The sequence below is a fragment of the Triticum dicoccoides genome, chromosome 7A (assembly GCF_002162155.2).
Source record: "Triticum dicoccoides isolate Atlit2015 ecotype Zavitan chromosome 7A, WEW_v2.0, whole genome shotgun sequence".
Taxonomy (NCBI): Eukaryota; Viridiplantae; Streptophyta; class Magnoliopsida; order Poales; family Poaceae; genus Triticum; species Triticum dicoccoides.
The window spans coordinates 542,563,915-542,581,332 of NC_041392.1; the positions used below are offsets into that span (position 1 = coordinate 542,563,915).

At 42.5% G+C, this 17,418-nt stretch overlaps 1 protein-coding gene across 2 annotated transcripts; it reads left to right on the forward strand.

Moving 5' to 3' along the window:
• Nucleotides 1-9,158: 9,158 nt before the first annotated feature.
• On the forward strand, nucleotides 9,159-17,194 carry LOC119330647 (diacylglycerol O-acyltransferase 1-2-like). 2 transcript variants are annotated; one of them, XM_037603765.1, is made up of 16 exons: nucleotides 9,159-9,653; nucleotides 10,861-10,941; nucleotides 11,045-11,118; nucleotides 11,206-11,281; nucleotides 11,480-11,547; nucleotides 12,772-12,895; nucleotides 13,267-13,365; nucleotides 13,503-13,604; nucleotides 13,687-13,823; nucleotides 14,138-14,219; nucleotides 14,334-14,354; nucleotides 14,536-14,598; nucleotides 15,207-15,254; nucleotides 15,535-15,597; nucleotides 16,333-16,386; nucleotides 16,464-17,194. In XM_037603765.1, the coding sequence occupies exons 1-16, from the start codon at nucleotides 9,318-9,320 to the stop codon at nucleotides 16,569-16,571; spliced, it is 1,536 nt and encodes a 511-aa protein (XP_037459662.1). In that variant the 5' UTR covers nucleotides 9,159-9,317; the 3' UTR covers nucleotides 16,572-17,194. The 2 variants fall into 2 exon arrangements, with proteins under 2 accessions (XP_037459662.1, XP_037459663.1); XM_037603766.1 differs by having other exon boundaries at nucleotides 9,163-9,653; nucleotides 10,907-10,941.
• Nucleotides 17,195-17,418: the final 224 nt, after the last annotated feature.

Below are 17,418 nucleotides of genomic sequence, written 5' to 3' on the forward strand. Positions count from 1 at the left end.
AGCAGCTTACGGCCAGACAGACAATCATCCGTGTCTGACACCGTACGTCCGCCCATCCATCCACGCGCTTGCTTTGCTAGAGCCCGCCAGCACCGCTTCACCACACGCACCACGCCAGACATCCAAATCTCTGTGTCTGCCTCCACACGCGCCACAACCAACACTCTCCACCAGCAGCCTACTTTTCCAGTAGCCCGGCAAGGTTTCTGTTCACGGCGGCAAGCTTTCCCCGGCAGGTTACTGTTCACGGCGGCAAGCTCTTCCCCGGCAAGGTTACTATTCACGGCGGCAAGCTCTCCCCCGACACTGTTCACGGCGGCAAGCTTTCCCCGGCAAGGTTACTGTTCCCGGCGGCAAGCTTTCCCCGGCAGGTTACTGTTCACGGCGGCAAGCTCTCCCCCGGCACTGTTCACGGCGGCAAGCTTTCCCCGGTGTCCCTGACGTCTGCTAGCAACCGGCCTAAAAAAAAGAAAAAAAACAAAAAAAAGAGTGAAAAAAATCAAAAGAAAAGTTAAAAGAAAAGGTTGCAAAAAAAAAAATTCAGGCCGGCTAGCATCTGTTTTGGGCTAATATTTTTTGTTTCTGGACATTATTTTACTGCTACAGTGTTCCTCGCCGCGTCATTTATCATCTGCGTTCGAGCTTTATTCTACACGGCATTTATACCTCACTTATATCTAGCTACTTAGAGCTATCATATTTTTCATCGGTTTCCACTCACTTATTTCAGTATCTAGGCTTAGATTGTTTTATCTCTTACTAGTCGACCGCCAGCACTAGTTAGGAGTTTGAGCAATTATTCAGCTTGCATTACTTTTTGCTTAATTGTGCCACATATTGTGAGTTGAGGAAACCTTCACCAAGCTCCACTTCCTATATCGGATCTTATTCGGTCCCTTGGTAATCGCTATATCAATCTTTTGATCACTTTTGACATCGCCAACGGCCGACAACCACTGCAGCACGGTAAGAACTGGTAAGAGCTTGGTAATTGCTCGAGAGTTGAGAGACATTTTCCACCGCCTCACTATAGTTACTGTAGGAGCAATATACTTGTGATTTTGTTCTTGTTCCGTCCTAACCATGGCAGGTGACGAAGACAACATGAAAGCCACGGTGGCACGCCTTGAGGAGGATGTGCATGCATACACCGAGCGGTTCACATCGTTCGAGGGCGCACTTGATAAGCGTCTCAAGTCGATCGAGGATAGCAATGAGACGTTCACCCAAACACTTGCATCTATTATGAAACGTCTTGATGCCCAGGATGCCCGTCTAGGTGCCGCCTCCACTTCCGCTCTGCATCTTCCAGCCACCAACACAGGTCTGCAACGAGCTCGTCGGGTCCTCCCAAGAGACCCGGGGCACCCTCTTTCATACACCGATGCCGTCGACCAGCCCCGTCCTCGCAACGCCAACTCGATAGCCGACGACATCCAAGATGACAACTATGATGGTGATTCTGAGGATCCTGATGCAGTTAATGATAACAATGATCGTGATCATCGTCGACTACGCAATAATCAACAAGGCATGGGACGACACCAGCGTCCTCAGGTACGTGGCCATGACGATTCTTTGGGTAGAATTAAATTTGTCATGCCTCCTTTTGATGGGAAATATGATCCAGATGTTTATCTTGACTGGGAATTACTAGTTGATCAAAAATTTGCTTGCCATGATTTTCCTGATGATAAAAGAGTTAGGTCTGCAACTAGTGAGTTTAGTGATTTTGCTTCTATTTGGTGGAGAGCACATTGTCGTAAACATCCTAATAATATTCCTGCCACTTGGGAAGCTTTGAAATTAGTAATGCGTCACCGTTTTGTTCCTGGATATTATGAACGTGACTTGCTAAATAAACTACAACGCTTGAACCAAGGATCTAAATCTGTGGAAGACTATTATCAAGAATTGCAAATGGGCATGTTACGTTGTGGTTTAGTTGAGACTGAGGAAGCCTCTATGGCTAGGTTCTTGGGTGGATTGAATAGAGAAATTTATGACATACTTGCTTATAAAGATTATCATTCAATGACCCGTTTATTCCATCTTGCTATACATGCTGAACATGAAGTGCAGGGTCGTTCCAGACTGCGTCATAATTTTTCTGCAGGTCGTAATTCCACATGGGCGTCGCGCACTCCTGCTGCCCCGTCCACTCGCACCTCTACAACAACACCTGCAACCTCTCGACTGGGGCCTTCTTCATCAACTTCAGCATCACACACTTCGGCACCACTGAAAAGTACTACACAAATTTCAACAAAAAGTTCATCGTCATCATCCGCTTCCTCCAAAAGAACAAAGGATATCCAATGCCACACTTGCAAGGGATTTGGCCATGTCATGAAGGAGTGTCCTAATAAGCGTGTATTGATCATTCGTGAAGACGTCGAGTACGACTCTGCTAGTGATTTTGATGAAGACACATATGCCTTGCTTGCTACACATGAAGACGATGACACAAGACCGGAGCAAGAGGAAGAACATGTGACCGCTGACGACGCCGATAAGTACATGAGTCTTATATCACATCGTGTACTTAGTGCTCAGATTGTCAAAGCAAAGAAGGATCAACGTCACAACCTCTTCCACATCAAAGGAGTCGTCAAGGAGCGTTCCGTTCGCATAATCATTGATGGAGGGAGTTGTAACAATTTAGCAAGCATTGACATGGTGGAGAAGCTCTCCCTACCTTCGCGACAACATCCACAACCATACTACATTCAATGGTTTAATGATGGTGGAAAGGTAAAGGTAACACGCATGGTGAGAGTTCCTTTTTCTTTAGGTTCATACCATGACACTATTGATTGCGATATTGTGCCTATGCAAGCTTGTTCTATGTTACTAGGAAGGCCATGGCAATATGATAAACAATGTTTACATGATGGTAGAACTAACCAGTACACTCTCACACATAAAGGAAAGAAAATCATTCTACACCCTATGTCTCCTGAGCAAATTTTAAAAGATGATCTTGCTAGGGCTAATAGAGACACAAATATTGAGCGTACTCAATCTGAAAATTAGAAAGTTGTTGATGAGTTAGAACAATTTAATAAGCTGCACAAATCTGATCCTAGCACATCTAAAGAAATTAAATTGAAAGGTGTATCTTTCTTAGCTACACGTGCTGAAATTTTTGAGTTAGATGCTTATACTGATGAATGTTATGCTCTTATTTGCAAAAAAGTTTTGTTTTCATTTGAGGATATGCCTTCTTCTTTGCCTCCTGTTGTCGCTAACCTTTTGCAGGAGTATCATGATGTTTTTCCAAAGGAAGTACCACCGGGGATGCCACCTATGAGAGGAATTGAACATCAAATTGACTTGATCCCTGGCGCCTCATTACCCAACCGTGCGCCGTACCGGACTAATCCAGAGGAGACTAAGGAGATTTAGCGACAAGTTCACGAACTACTTGAAAAAGGTTACATTCGTGAATCCCTTAGTCCATGTGCTGTACCAATTTTACTTGTTCCTAAAAAAGACGGTACTTCGCGTATGTGTGTTGATTGTAGAGCCATCAATAATATTACAATTCGATATCGTCATCCTATTCCTAGATTAGATGACATGCTTGATGAACTCAGTGGCTCAGTTGTGTTTTCTAAAGTGGACTTGCGTAGTGGCTACCATCAAATTCGTATGAAACTAGGTGATGAATGGAAAACTGCTTTCAAAACTAAATTTGGTTTATATGAGTGGTTAGTTATGCCTTTTGAATTGACTAATGCACCTAGTAGTTTCATGAGACTAATGAATGAAGTTTTGCGAGCTTTTATTGGACGATTTGTGGTAGTATATTTCGATGATATTTTGATTTATAGAAAGTCACTAGAGGAACACTTAGACCATTTGCGTGCTGTTTTTTATGCTCTGTGTGCTGCACGTTTATTTGGTAATATCGAGAAGTGCACTTTTTGCACGGATCGAGTCGCTTTTCTTGGCTATGTTGTGACAGCGCAGGGAATTGAAATTGATAAAGCCAAGGTTGAAGCGATCCAGAGTTGGCCGACCCCTAACTCGGTCACACAGGTACGAAGTTTTCTTGGACTTGCTGGGTTCTACCGGCGGTTCGTGAAGGATTTTAGCACCATCGCAGCACCGCGCAATGAACTCACAAAGAAAAATGTGCCATTTGTTTGGAGCGACGCACAAGAGGAAGCCTTCACTATTCTTAAAGATAAGCTTACACACACCCCTTTGCTGCAATTACCTGATTTCAATAAGATGTTTGAATTAGAATGTGATGCTAGCGGCATTGGTTTAGGTGGTGTTTTATTGCAAGAAGGAAAACCAGTAGCATACTTTAGTGAAAAGCTCAGTGGGCCTAGTCTGAATTATTCAACATATGATAAAGAACTTTATGCACTAGTTCGGACTTTGGAGACATGGCAACATTATTTATGGCCTAAGGAGTTTGTCATACATTCTGATCATGAATCACTCAAGCATATTAGAAGTCAAAGCAAACTGAACCATAGACATGCAAAATGGGTTGAATTTATTGAATCTTTTCCTTATGTTATTAAGCACAAGAAAGGGAAGGAGAATGTTATTGCCGATGCATTGTCTAGACGCTATACCATGTTATCACAACTTGACTTCAAAATTTTTGGACTTGAAACTATAAAAGAGCAATACGCTAATGATGTCGATTTTAAAGATATATTGCTCAATTGCAGGGAGGGTAGAACTTGGAACAAGTTCGTCATTAATGACGGATTTGTTTTCCGTGCTAACAAGCTATGCATCCCAGATAGCTTTATTCATCTTTTGTTGTTACAGGAGGCGCATGGAGGAGGACTTATGGGACATTTTGGCGTCAAGAAGACAGAAGCCATCCTTGCTAGTCATTTCTTTTGGCCAAAAATGAGAAGGGATGTGGAGAGATATGTTGCACGCTGCACGACATGCCAAAAAGCTAAGTCACGCTTGAACCCACATGGTTTATATATGCCTCTTCCTGTTCCTAGCACTCCTTGGGAAGATATATGTATGGACTTTGTATTAGGACTGCCTAGAACACGACGGGGGAGGGATAGTATATTTGTTGTTGTCGATAGATTCTCTAAGATGGCACATTTTATACCTTGTCATAAAAGTGACGATGCTACTCACATTGCTGATTTGTTCTTTAGAGAAGTAGTTCGTTTACATGGTGTGCCAAATACAATTGTTTCTGATCGTGACACAAAATTTCTTAGCCACTTTTAGAGGGTGTTGTGGACAAAATTGGGGACTAAGCTTTTATTTAGCACTACATGTCATCCTCAAACAGATGGTCAAACTGAAGTGGTTAATCGAACATTGTCTACTATGCTTAGGGCTGTTTTGAAAAAGAATTTAAAAATGTGGGAAGAATGTTTACCTCATGTAGAGTTTGCTTATAATCGTTCAGTTCATTCTACCACAAAGTTATGCCCTTTTGAGATTGTTTATGGATTTATACCTCGTGCGCCTATTGATTTATTACCCATTCCATCTTCGGAGAAGGTAAACCTTGATGCTCGTATTGAAAATGCATGAGATGACTAAGAAAAATATTGAACGCATGAATGCCAAGTATAAACTTGCTGGTAGTCAGGGTAGGAAAAGTCTTGTGTTTGAACCAGGTGATTTAGTATGGTTACATTTGCGAAAAGACCGTTTCCCTGATTTACGAAAGTCAAAATTAATGCCTCGTGCAGATGGACCTTTTAAGGTGATAGAAAAAATTAATGAGAATGCGTATAAGCTTGATCTGCCTGCAGAATTTCGGGTTAGTCCCACATTTAATGTTGCAGACTTAAAACCTTATTTGGGAGAGCATGAAGAGGTACCGTCGAGGGCGACTTCGATTCAAGAAGGGGGGGATGATGAGGACATCTCTGCCACAGTTGCACCCACCGCGACATCAGTTATTCCATCTGGACCTATGACTAGAGCACGAGCGAGACAGATAAATGACCAGGTACTATCGCTCCTTTGTACATATGATTTAACTAATGAGAATATTATATTACACTCATGTTTGGATTTACTTGTACTCAGGAACGAAGGTGTTGGAGAGATAAGGAGGAAAAGCTGCATGCAGATGGAAGATGAAAAATGTTGCACGTTGATTCCACAAGCAGCAACACTATTGACATGCAAGAAGGTACCTAGCCACGTACGTGCTGAAGTGCAAAGGAGGAGAAGGAGTATTAGGCTTCCTGGACCGGATAAGGCCACGTCCGCGTGCAGCCCACACCGTCAACAACTAAACAAGGAAATAAACTACATGTGGGCCGGCTCATGATTCTGATTTCTTTCAAGTCGTAGCCGACCAGGATTCGTCTACGCGCAGGCGGCCGTACTCTAATAAATAGTTAGCTACTGTTAGGTTTAGATCTCAGGTTTTATTGTATTGTCTAGCCATCGCTACAATTCGCATCTACGAGACGTGTAGGACTACCGCCTTGTCAGATCCACAGTGGAACCCCAACTTTCCATCTAGTTCGTGTGCTCAGTTTATTATCCGCAATTTCAGTTGCAATTCACCTTTGTTCTTGCCGGTTCTTCGGTTGCTTGCAGGAACTTGAACCTCGTTGTTCAGGTTGATCGTGCCTACGGCAAGGTCAATAACCATCGGAGATTGGTTTAGCGATTGTCGAGGCGTATCGTCGGGTACGGTATAGCCGGATCGTCAAGGTCAAAATCCACCAAATCGATAATTATCCCCACTCTCATCGAAAGATCGGGCCGCCGTCACATCAGGATGGATACGTGCAGGATGGTGGCGTTGTCTGACATCGTGCGGCGTCGACGGCAAGCCTGACAAGGTCGGTCAGTACCTGCTCTAGAGATGGATCGGTGGAGACGACGACGGCGACCTCTGAGAGTGCGCCGGATCGGACCCAGTCTCAGCATTGTGGCTTGGTTGGGGCATCCGGCTTTAGATGTTAGGTTTTGGTGCGATATCTGTTTGGTATTCGGCTCGGACATTTGACATCCCTCCATCAAGGGGATAGGAGTAGCGACAGGTGTTGCCAAGACGGCGGCTTTAGGCTTACTGATGTATTATTTTGTAAGGCCTTTGAGAATAATTAGTAAAATGGTTGCATGCATTGACCATATGCAGAGGCCAGAGGTATATCATCCTTCTCTAAAAAATGATATTTATATTGACCTGTCCAGTGAGTTCCTCATGCAGCTGATATATTTCACTGCATATTATCGAACTCATTAGAACAAATCAACTAGCATAACCTAAATTTATGATTTTTTGTTTCGTAAATAAACTAATTTGGCGATTAAGGGCATCTTCAACGTCATCTCTCAAAACACCCACATACACCGGATTGAGTTGTTCGGACGTAGTTTGTCATGTAACGTGTACTCGTATTTGTTCCTGAACGCGTCTGCTTCTTCGAATTCTAGCAAACCGGACGCAAACTCAAGGAGGTTTGTGGGCGTCCGGACATTCGCCACATACGTGTTGAACATCCCCAGCCCACTCAATCCCCCCGCACCACTTTTTGGCCACTTTGTCCCCCTTTCCTTACTCTGCGTCCGCACCCTCTTCGCGTTGCTACCGCCCAAGCATTGCTGGATGACGTTTGCAACCCCCACCCATGCGCCTTCCCTTCTTGGTCTATGCTGCCGTCCATCCAGGATCCATCTGCAACCAGGTACCCTCCGCCCCTGTCGACGCCATCCATGACGAGCACTAGGCTCGATAAGTGTTCGGTCAAATGCCGTCGAGCTATTTTGTTGACCTTTTTGTTGTTTTCTAGTAAAGGCCGATTAGTTAACCTAGTAGGCTTCTAAAATAAAGCTAGGTAGATGGCAACTTATTTCCACGGCCCCAACTAAGCCACAAAAAATTGGCCCTAAGCACGATATGGTGAGGTACTCGGTGATGGGAGGATTAGTTGCTATGTGATGCGTGAAAGATCGTGTATACAAATTTTGTAGGCATGAGGCAAGGGGCACTCGACCTTTTGGCAAAATATGCATGCTTCGTTTTATGAGCAAAAACACTTCGTGCCCTACAACTTGCACATGATCCATGAACGCGATGTGAAGTTGCTAGCCCATCAGTGATATACCATCTCCAACTCCGCCATGAAGTATTGCAGTGCGACTGCATAAGTGCAGACAAATTGGTTACCGGACACATCACCCATGAGGATCGTAAGTGTTGCTTCTTGTTGCTCTACATGTAGGTCAATTCATTGATTTACTTAAAATCTTAACATGATAATCATTGCGTTGTATAGTCCGGGCACGCCGTCACGTTGTAGCACATAAGCGAGGGCATGTCATCTACGTTTATACATTGTTAGATGAAGCTCAAGGGGCATAGTGCGTGAGACGACATGTGCGGATTCTGACTCGTGTGCTCCTTTGAATTTAAAAGTACTTGTTTAAAACATCCCGTTATCTTAGATGAAATATTTATATTATATTTGAATTATTATAGTACTAGAGATATTTTGCATGTTATTTATGAATGAATTATGCTATTTTTTGTCATATTATTGCACTCGAGTGTCGTTTTGAGAGTCGCTAGAGCTGCCATAAGGGCCTGTTTGGTTTCAAATAAGTCACCAACTTATAGTCGAAAAGTGAAAAAAGTGACTTATTTTGTCAAACAGACCTAACTTATAAGTCACCCAACTTATAAGTCATAAGTTGCTCCATCCCAACTTAAAACTTATAAATCACCCCCTTTTACGTGGGTCCCATCACCTTTACATAGAAAAATAAGGTGGGAAGGTGTGGTTAAGTGACTTATAAGTCAAGTGACAACCAAACATGCATGACTTATAAAACCAATGACTTATAAGTCACGCATGTTTGGTTGTCACCTGACTTAAGTCACATAATTTATAAGTTAGGTGACTTATTGGAACCAAACAAACCTTAAGAATGGACAAATAACAAATGAGTAGGGGCAAGCGAGATGCCCAATCCCCTATGGTGCGGCCGTCACGCTGTGGTCTGGCCTTTTGAAAAATGAACTAGGTCCATTTTTACATTTTCAATTATTATTTTCCTTAATAAACTGAATATTTTAAGCAGGGCATGGAAAGGACAACGCTCCAACCCGTTCACTCTTTTCAACAACGAGCGGACGCCTACACCGGGACAGAGGGACAACCCGTGCCGTGCCGTCCGTCCACCGATCAGAACTCGGGACTCGGAGCCTCGGAACCTGCGCCGCCAGGCAAGGCAGGAGACGCCTGGCGCGCCCTCCGCGCACGTGTCGCGCGCAAGTCGGCCGCCTCCCTCCGCTTTCCGCTTTTGCGCGTCAGCCGCGGCGCGGCGGCCACCACCATCGCATGTCAAAAGGGAACCCAGACCCGCCACCTCCCCGGCAGCTTCCTCCCTTCCCACGGCGGGCCGCCCACCGAAACCCAAAACCCCGCCCCGAACCTTCCGGAACCTCCCCTCCAGTTCCACCCATGGCCCCGCCCCCGTCCGTGGCCGCTGCCCACGATCGCGACGACCCCTCCCGCCGCCTCCGCCGCGCCCCTGCCGCCGACGGCGTCCACGGAGAGGCGGAGCCGCAGGAGCAGCCGCAGCGGCAGCACGAGATGCCCTGCTACCGGGCGTCGGCGCCCGCCCACCGCCGGGTCAAGGAGAGCCCGCTTAGCTCCGACGCCATCTTCCGACAGGTACGTATGCGCCGCGAATCCCTCCACTTGTTTTCCTTTTCCTTTCTAGCAGCAGCGATTGCCATGATCACATATGCTTTGCTTTGTTTGAGCCGGCCAGCATCGATTCTGTTGCCCACAGTTTCTCTCTTTTCTCCAAATTACGGTTGTCCAGCAGTGCTATATTTTAGGGATGTTGAGTTGAGACAGACACAGGTGCAGTTTCAATTTTTGGCCGCGACAGATTGAGGTCAAAGCCTCTGCTCGTTTTGGGATTTATTAGGGGACCACCGGCGCGTTGCTATTTAGCAGGGCTTGGCGTGTTGAAATGGACAGGCGGAGTGCACGAGGTGCTGACCTGTACAAGTAGCCCGAGATTGGTGTGGCGTTGACTTGTACTAGCAGTAGAAGTAAACAGAGAGTTGTTGGGAGTGTGTTGGGGGCCTTGGGGGTCGACTTTTGTTAGTAACTCAACTGCGGATGCAGGGCTAATTGGGAGGTGTCGTGATCCACATGCTCAGTATCTGTTTGCCACTCTAGGGTTTTAACATGTTAAGGTGCCAGTTTGACACAAGATCCTGAGGACCAGTACTCTGAATGAGTAAGTTCTTTAGTGGAACTAATATGCAACGTTGGGCAGAATGACCAACTGATCGTATGCCCAGAATAACTCCTCGCACTCAAATGCAGCCCTGGCCATAGCTGTTAATCTGTTTCGCAAAGTTCAGTGCATGCCTGCATTTAAATCTGAACAATGTTGGGGTTTCAAGATGAGTTTCAGTCAAATGCCTCTTTGGGTGGCAACCTTATTCCTTTAGACGTATATATATATATATATATATATATATATATATATATATATATACTCCCTCCGTTCCTAAATACAAGTCTTTGGAGACATTTCACTATGGACCACATACGGAGTAAAATGAATGAACTACACTCTATAATGCATCTATATACATCCGTATGTGGTTCATAGTGAAATTTCTACAAAGACTTATATTTAGGAACGGAGGGAGTATATGATTCTACATCACATTTTTCCACAGTTGTTCCTGCGCATAACTCCAGTGAGCATTATTACATAATCGAAGCCATATTAAAACATTCATTAGGGTATAAGTACAAAACATATCGTACTAAATTCGTTGTTTTGCATGTCATATTACTCGGTTGCGACATAAAATTCTGGTCCTGAAATGTTTAGTTATTCACTTGATTGCAGAGCCATGCAGGTCTTCTGAATCTATGCATTGTTGTGCTGATTGCAGTGAACAGCAGGCTCATTATCGAGAACTTAATGAAGGTTTGATCACTTCCCCTCCAGAAGGAGCACTTAGTTTTGGTGCTTTCTGCATAGTCTTTTATATGCCTTGACACGTTACCATGGTCTAAATTTGTTGCTCCAGTATGGCCTATTAATAAGAGCTGGGTTTTGGTTTAGTGCAAGATCGCTGGGAGATTGGCCACTTCTGATGTGCTGGTAGGTATAATTACTCATCCAGCTCTGGTCGGAATTTTCATGAAACAGTACTAGACTTTGTACAATTAACCAGTCTGTGAATTGCAGCCTCACTTTACCCATTTTCCCACTTGCTGCACTCATGACCGAGAAGTGGGCTCAAAGAAAGCTCATCCGTGATCATGTGAGTTTGTTTCTCAACATTCTTGAAGTCTCCATCATCAGTTCTTTTCAGAATGGCCTTTATCCAAGATTTATGCTCATTTATGCTCTTTTTATGTTTCTTCATCATTGTCATACGGTCAAATTTAGCATAAAATCCAATCTTTTTCAGTATTTTTTTAAGTGTGAATTGCTCATGACTCTGGTTTACCTCTTGCAGGTGTCTATTCTTCTCCATATAATTATTACAACCACTGTCCTTATCTATCCGGTTGTTGTGATTCTTAAGTAAGCATATTTATTTCTTTGGCTTTGGGGTTTGTTTGGATGCATCTACTTTTGAAATTTGTATATGATGGTTTGAAGTATACTCAGTTACATTCTCGGAAACAAAAGCACAGTCAGTTCATTCATTCATTTTTTCTATATTTAATGATGTGGAGATGTACTCGGTCCATGTGTTTCAAACATGGTTATTGCTATTTTTTTAAGTTGGATGTTAAACAATATAAATTGGTTGGCTAAAAGGAGACTACATAACTCTTCTATTTGGTTTCATGTGGCGATCTCTCATATCCTATCGTTGACAATATTATCTCCCTCCGATCCATATTAGTTGTCGCTCAAACGGATGTATCTAGCACTGAATTACGTCTAGATACATCCGTTTCGGCGACAAGTAATATGGATCGGATGGAGTACATGTCTATTGGATCAATGCGAGCCATCAGGTTGAGTGTCCAATCTAAAATTGTTCCATTGTTACTTTGCAAATTGAAAACAAAAATTGTCAGTTATTGTTATGGTGCTGCTAGAAGGAGGGCGCGAGAGGGCCGGACGGGGGCCTTTTTGCCCACGGCCGGGCAAGAGGGAAGGGATTTCCTTCTTAATTCTTGCTTGATTAGATTGATACATCTCCTCCCCTTATATAGAGAGGTTTACTTGACTCCCCAGCAAGGCTTACTTGACCCAAGTGACCCTTATCTGTAATTAACCCTAAGATTAACGGGCTATACCGCCAGCCCAGGCCCATTAGGCCCATTACGTACTCTTAACAGTTATTCAGATCACTTGAGAAATATGACTCATGACTTGCTAATAAGTTCTATTGGGGAGGTATGGGGCTCTTTAAAGTTATCACGTGTCATATGCTTGCGCGTTATCATGTCTGAATATCTGATAACTGACTTCTGTCACTGTTGTTCGTTAAACAATGGAGCTAGGATATCTGATAACTGACTTCTGTCACTGTTGTTCGTTAAACAGTGGTGCTCGGATTACAAGTCGATGGCAGTTTTGTGTTAGTTTTTCCTCATATTTTAGGAATGTTAATACTGGTCATGCATTATTTTTGAAGTCATGCATTGTGCCTACTAATTTTTGGTTAATGTTCTGGTTATACAGAAAGTTTTTCCTCAAAAGATACTCCCTCCGTCCCATAATATAAGACGTTATTACATAGTATTTTATTGCATAAATTATGGAATTTTAGTTACATTGAATGTATTTCAGGTGTGAATCAGCAGTATTATCTGGATTTGTGTTAATGTTCATTGCAAGCATTACTTGGTTGAAGCTTGTCTCTTTTGCTCATACAAATTATGATATAAGGGTGTTGTCCCAAAGTATTGAAAAGGTATGAGTGCAATGTGTTATTACCATTTTAGTGCAATTGTAGTTGCCAAAACATCGAGGACTAATACAACTTGTGTGTCTCTTAACATCGAGGACTAATACAACTTGTGTTGCCAAAACATTTGTGTTCTGGATAATAAATCGTTGACCAATGAACTTTTTTCTTGTGTGTCTCTTAATCGTAAATCTTTCTAGAAGATTGGACCATGATCTTGCTTCTGTCAATACTTAAGGAAATAACTACCTTAATTTGTGTAGCTACTCATGTTGTGCTTATACAGAGAATTGCCAGATTAATAATTTCTAACATGAATGTGAATATTTCCTCTTTGTTCACTGTTCACACTAATAATTCCCCTTTTTATGTAATAGGGTGCTACACATGGCAGTTCTATCGATGAGGAAAACATTAAAGGCCCAACTATCAACAGTGTTGTGTATTTCATGTTGGCCCCAACACTTTGTTACCAGGTGCTATTTTTGGGCTAGTGTGTATCATTTCTTCTTCTGATTCCATGTTACTCGTATTACTTAATTATATTGGATGTAACTAGTTACATCAGTGTTAAGTTATGGCTTTTCTGATGCCATTCTGTTGCATTATGCAGCCAAGTTATCCCCGGACAGCATTTACTAGGAAAGGCTGGGTCACTCGGCAGCTTATAAAATGCGTAGTTTTTACAGGCTTGATGGGCTTCATAATTGAGCAAGTGTGCCTGTTACGTGATCCCTAACGTTAATTTTATACATATAGTTTCTGTATTGAAATTACCTAACTCCTTTTTTTGGCAGTACATTAATCCAATTGTGCAGAATTCCAAGCATCCATTAAAAGGAAATTTCTTGGATGCTATTGAGAGAGTCTTGAAACTGTCAGTGCCAACATTATATGTATGGCTTTGTATGTTCTATTCCTTTTTCCATCTGTGGTAAGCATCTTGATTACCTTCTCTTGTCACTTTACTTTTTTTTTCCTTTGGCTCTACCAGTTGGGTACATCACATCTATAAAGACACAGTACCATTGGATATTGTGATTTTCTACAGTACTGAACTTACTGATGTCATGATGGTTGCCTCATGCACGCGATCACATATCTGTAACTTTAATGTATAGAACACAGTATTTGATAAATGGGTTAACTATTTGAGAAACATAGTTTTATCGCAACAGTAAAATTAAGTTCTCGACAACCTTCAAATGCGTGGCTTCTACAGCTTCCATTCAATATTTTTGTATACAGGTTGAATATTCTTGCCGAACTCCTCCGTTTTGGTGATCGTGAATTCTACAAGGACTGGTGGAATGCCAAAACAGTTGAAGAGGTGAAAGGCCTGTTCAAAGTTTATCTTGTTTATTTTAGAGAAGTTTAGATGGAGCTGACACCGTTTAAATTTCCATGCATTTAAATCTGGCGGTATTTTGGGGGATTATCTCAGTACTGGAGAATGTGGAATATGGTAATCTTCTCACCCATCCTGAAGAATAGTTGTTCTGGACTAACTGGCAATTTCCTCCCAGCTGATAGCTGAGACATGTTCATAAGCCTGAGATAGTGTCTGATTGATTGGCATTATCATAATGTTATTTCTTAATTGTCATTAGTATGATATCCTTCCCTGACAATTTTCTACATGTCAGCCTGTTCATAAGTGGATCGTTCGCCATATATATTTTCCATGCATAAGGAATGGCTTGTCAAAGGTAATTTATTCAGATACACCTGTTATTCCTTCTGGTGGACAGATTATAAAAAAAATACCACATCTCTTTTCCGTGTTACATTTTGTTTTCATTCCCGTGGAAAATGGATCCTGCGTGATAGTTGAAATTTGGTTGGTTCACCATTGTTATATAGAGAACACTCACCATACTGAAATCTGCTAGTGCAGATAAACTGTTAGCGTGGTTAACCAGAGAACTATCAACCCAATTTAAAATACCTGACGTTGAGAATACAGATGTTAATACTTGATAATGTGTTGTTCTCTTGGCCTAGGACTTTTGCATGGTAATATCCATTTTTGTGAGACTACATTAACTAATATGCACGTTGACTAATCAGCAACATGTGATGAGTCTCGAAGGTAGAACAACATGGATAAGGAGCGCCATTTGAAAGCCAGGATATAGCATGGATGGTCAAGCAGAATACCTGAAATTCACTTAGCAAATGAGTGTAGATAAAAATAATATTATTCATTGTGCGTTTTGCTTTGCAGATTTTGTGTGGTTCTTTCTGTTGAGAATAGAGCTAATTTTGTTTTTTGAAATACATACTTATGAAAATTCATGTTGAATCTACACTGCAGGGTTGTGCCATTCTCATCGCATTTCTGGTTTCAGCTGTATTTCATGAGGTACCACACATATTTGAGCGTTCCACATTACATGCCCCTAGCTATCATTCTTTTATTTTTCCCAGTCACCAGCTAGAGTGGAAATGGCTTGGTTCCCTTCTTTATTGAGTAATGATCTAGGTTCGATATAAAGTTCTACTGGGAAAATCAAAGATATATACATGGAAATTTGAATCCTGGCACCTTTTCTGCTGCACGTTTATACTTGCATTGAAAAGGAAAGAAGCTGGTATGCCATCTCACATATGACCTTTATTTCATTGTCTTTGTCAACTTGCAGCTATGTATTGCTGTTCCATGCCACATTTTCAAATTATGGGCGTTTTCTGGAATCATGTTTCAGGTATGTATTGATTTGAAGGACACTTGTATTTCGTTCTTAATCTTCTGGACTAGATCAGTACAGTATCTTCGATACTAGTTGATGCCCTGTGCGTGACCGCATATATAATAGATTAGTTCTGTGTATGCAAATTCGATAACAAAGATAGTCTAGCATATAAACAACAGACAATTTAGTACATAAAATTTGTCACATGCAAAAAATTCTGTGTATCAAGACTTAGAGATAGCAACACTGCAGCTTATTTTGAAAAATAACAGCCCATATACATGTCTATGCTTATTGTTACAAACTTAGATAATAATTAATCTCAAAGAAGATAATTTGCAATTGTCGCTTTGTGAAGGTTTAATACAAAATATACAATACAGCCATCTTCACTTAGCAGAACTGATTATCTCCACTCCTCCAAACATCTCCATGTGACGTAATAATAAGCCTAAGAGGAAAAATAGGCCAACGATCAAGAACAGCTGTCCAGGCTGTCGTTCAACAGTTCAACAGCCCGACACTGTGACAGGCAGCACTTCTCTTAGGCCATCACTGGGCACTTGGGCAGGCGGCCGGCGTCCATATGTTGGTGTAGGATCAGCCCCATTGCTGCTTTAAATCTGAAGAGCTGTTACTATGCAAATTTGTGATTGGTGCCGGTTTAGTTATTCTAAACTGCTGTTGTCGGTATCTCTAAATATCCACTTGTATCATTTGACTGATGTTCATGTCTGTCGTTCCCAGATTCCCCTGCTATTCTTGACGAAATATCTTCAAGAAAAGTTCAAGAACACAATGGTATGCCATGCTCACTGCAAAATTTCTCCGTCTTCCATTGTTTCCCCTGACACATCGAGCCCTGTTGAACTTGACAGGTGGGCAACATGATATTTTGGTTCTTCTTCAGCATAGTTGGGCAGCCAATGTGTGTTCTCTTGTACTACCATGATGTCATGAACAGACAGGCTCAGACAAATGGCTAGTTCTGTTTTAGAAGTGCACTATAACACAGATCATCCGAAGCAAATTGGCCCGAGGCAATGGAGCGGCGGCCTCCTTAACGTTTCGCAATGGGCTGTTAGAGCTAGCTATGCTACGAATCCAAGGTTGTCAGCATGATATGTTTCAATCCGTTCCAGTTAGCTCGCTGTGTTCCAAATGTATGATATGCCGGCCGGGGTTTGTACCGAAGATACCCCAGTGATGAAGCCGAAGATAACAAGACCTGCCACATGTGTTTTGTGTATACTTTTCGGTTCACGTGCCGGCAGAGTTATGTACATGATGCCCTGTTGGATATAAAGTGCATGTGCCGTATGATGCAACCGCAACTCGCCTTTGAGGTCTGGATGAGCGAAAAGGCTCGCGCTTGAGAGAGTGTACGTACATAGGACTGACTGCATAGTCCTGTCACGTTGTTGTGAACCGACGTTGCCGGAAAGAATAATGTAGCACCAATTGCGAGGCAGTTTTGTCGCTCTTGTAAACCTTCTTTTGTGTGTGAAAGCTGGTTCATGTAAACCCGACCTAGAGCCTCCGTGCTCAAATGGTGTAACTGCAGCATGGTCAACCGAGGTTGACTCATCCAATTGATTGAATTTGGTTGTGTGTGTCGTATAAGGTCTGTGGTGTAGTATGGTCAACCGAGGCTGACTCATCCAATTGATTGAATTTGGTTGTGTGTGTCGTATAAGGTCTCTGGTGTAACTGTAGCATGGTCAACCGAGGCTGACTCCTGACTTGTTCAATTGATTGAATTTGGTTGTGTGTGCCGTATAAGGTCTGTGGTGTAACTGCAACATGGTCAATCGAGGCTGATTCATCCAATTA

What these genes read in the sequence shown, in the direction of transcription:
- LOC119330647 (XM_037603765.1), top strand. Translation starts at nt 9,318, where the DNA reads ATGTCAAAAGGGAACCCAGACCCGCCACCTCCCCGGCAGCTTCCTCCC. An exon ending in GAAAGCTCATCCGTGATCAT is followed by an intron (nt 11,282 to 11,479) that starts GTGAGTTTGTTT and finishes TACCTCTTGCAG; the next exon opens with GTGTCTATTCTTCTCCATAT. An exon ending in ATGCCAAAACAGTTGAAGAG is followed by an intron (nt 14,220 to 14,333) that starts GTGAAAGGCCTG and finishes GGATTATCTCAG; the next exon opens with TACTGGAGAATGTGGAATAT.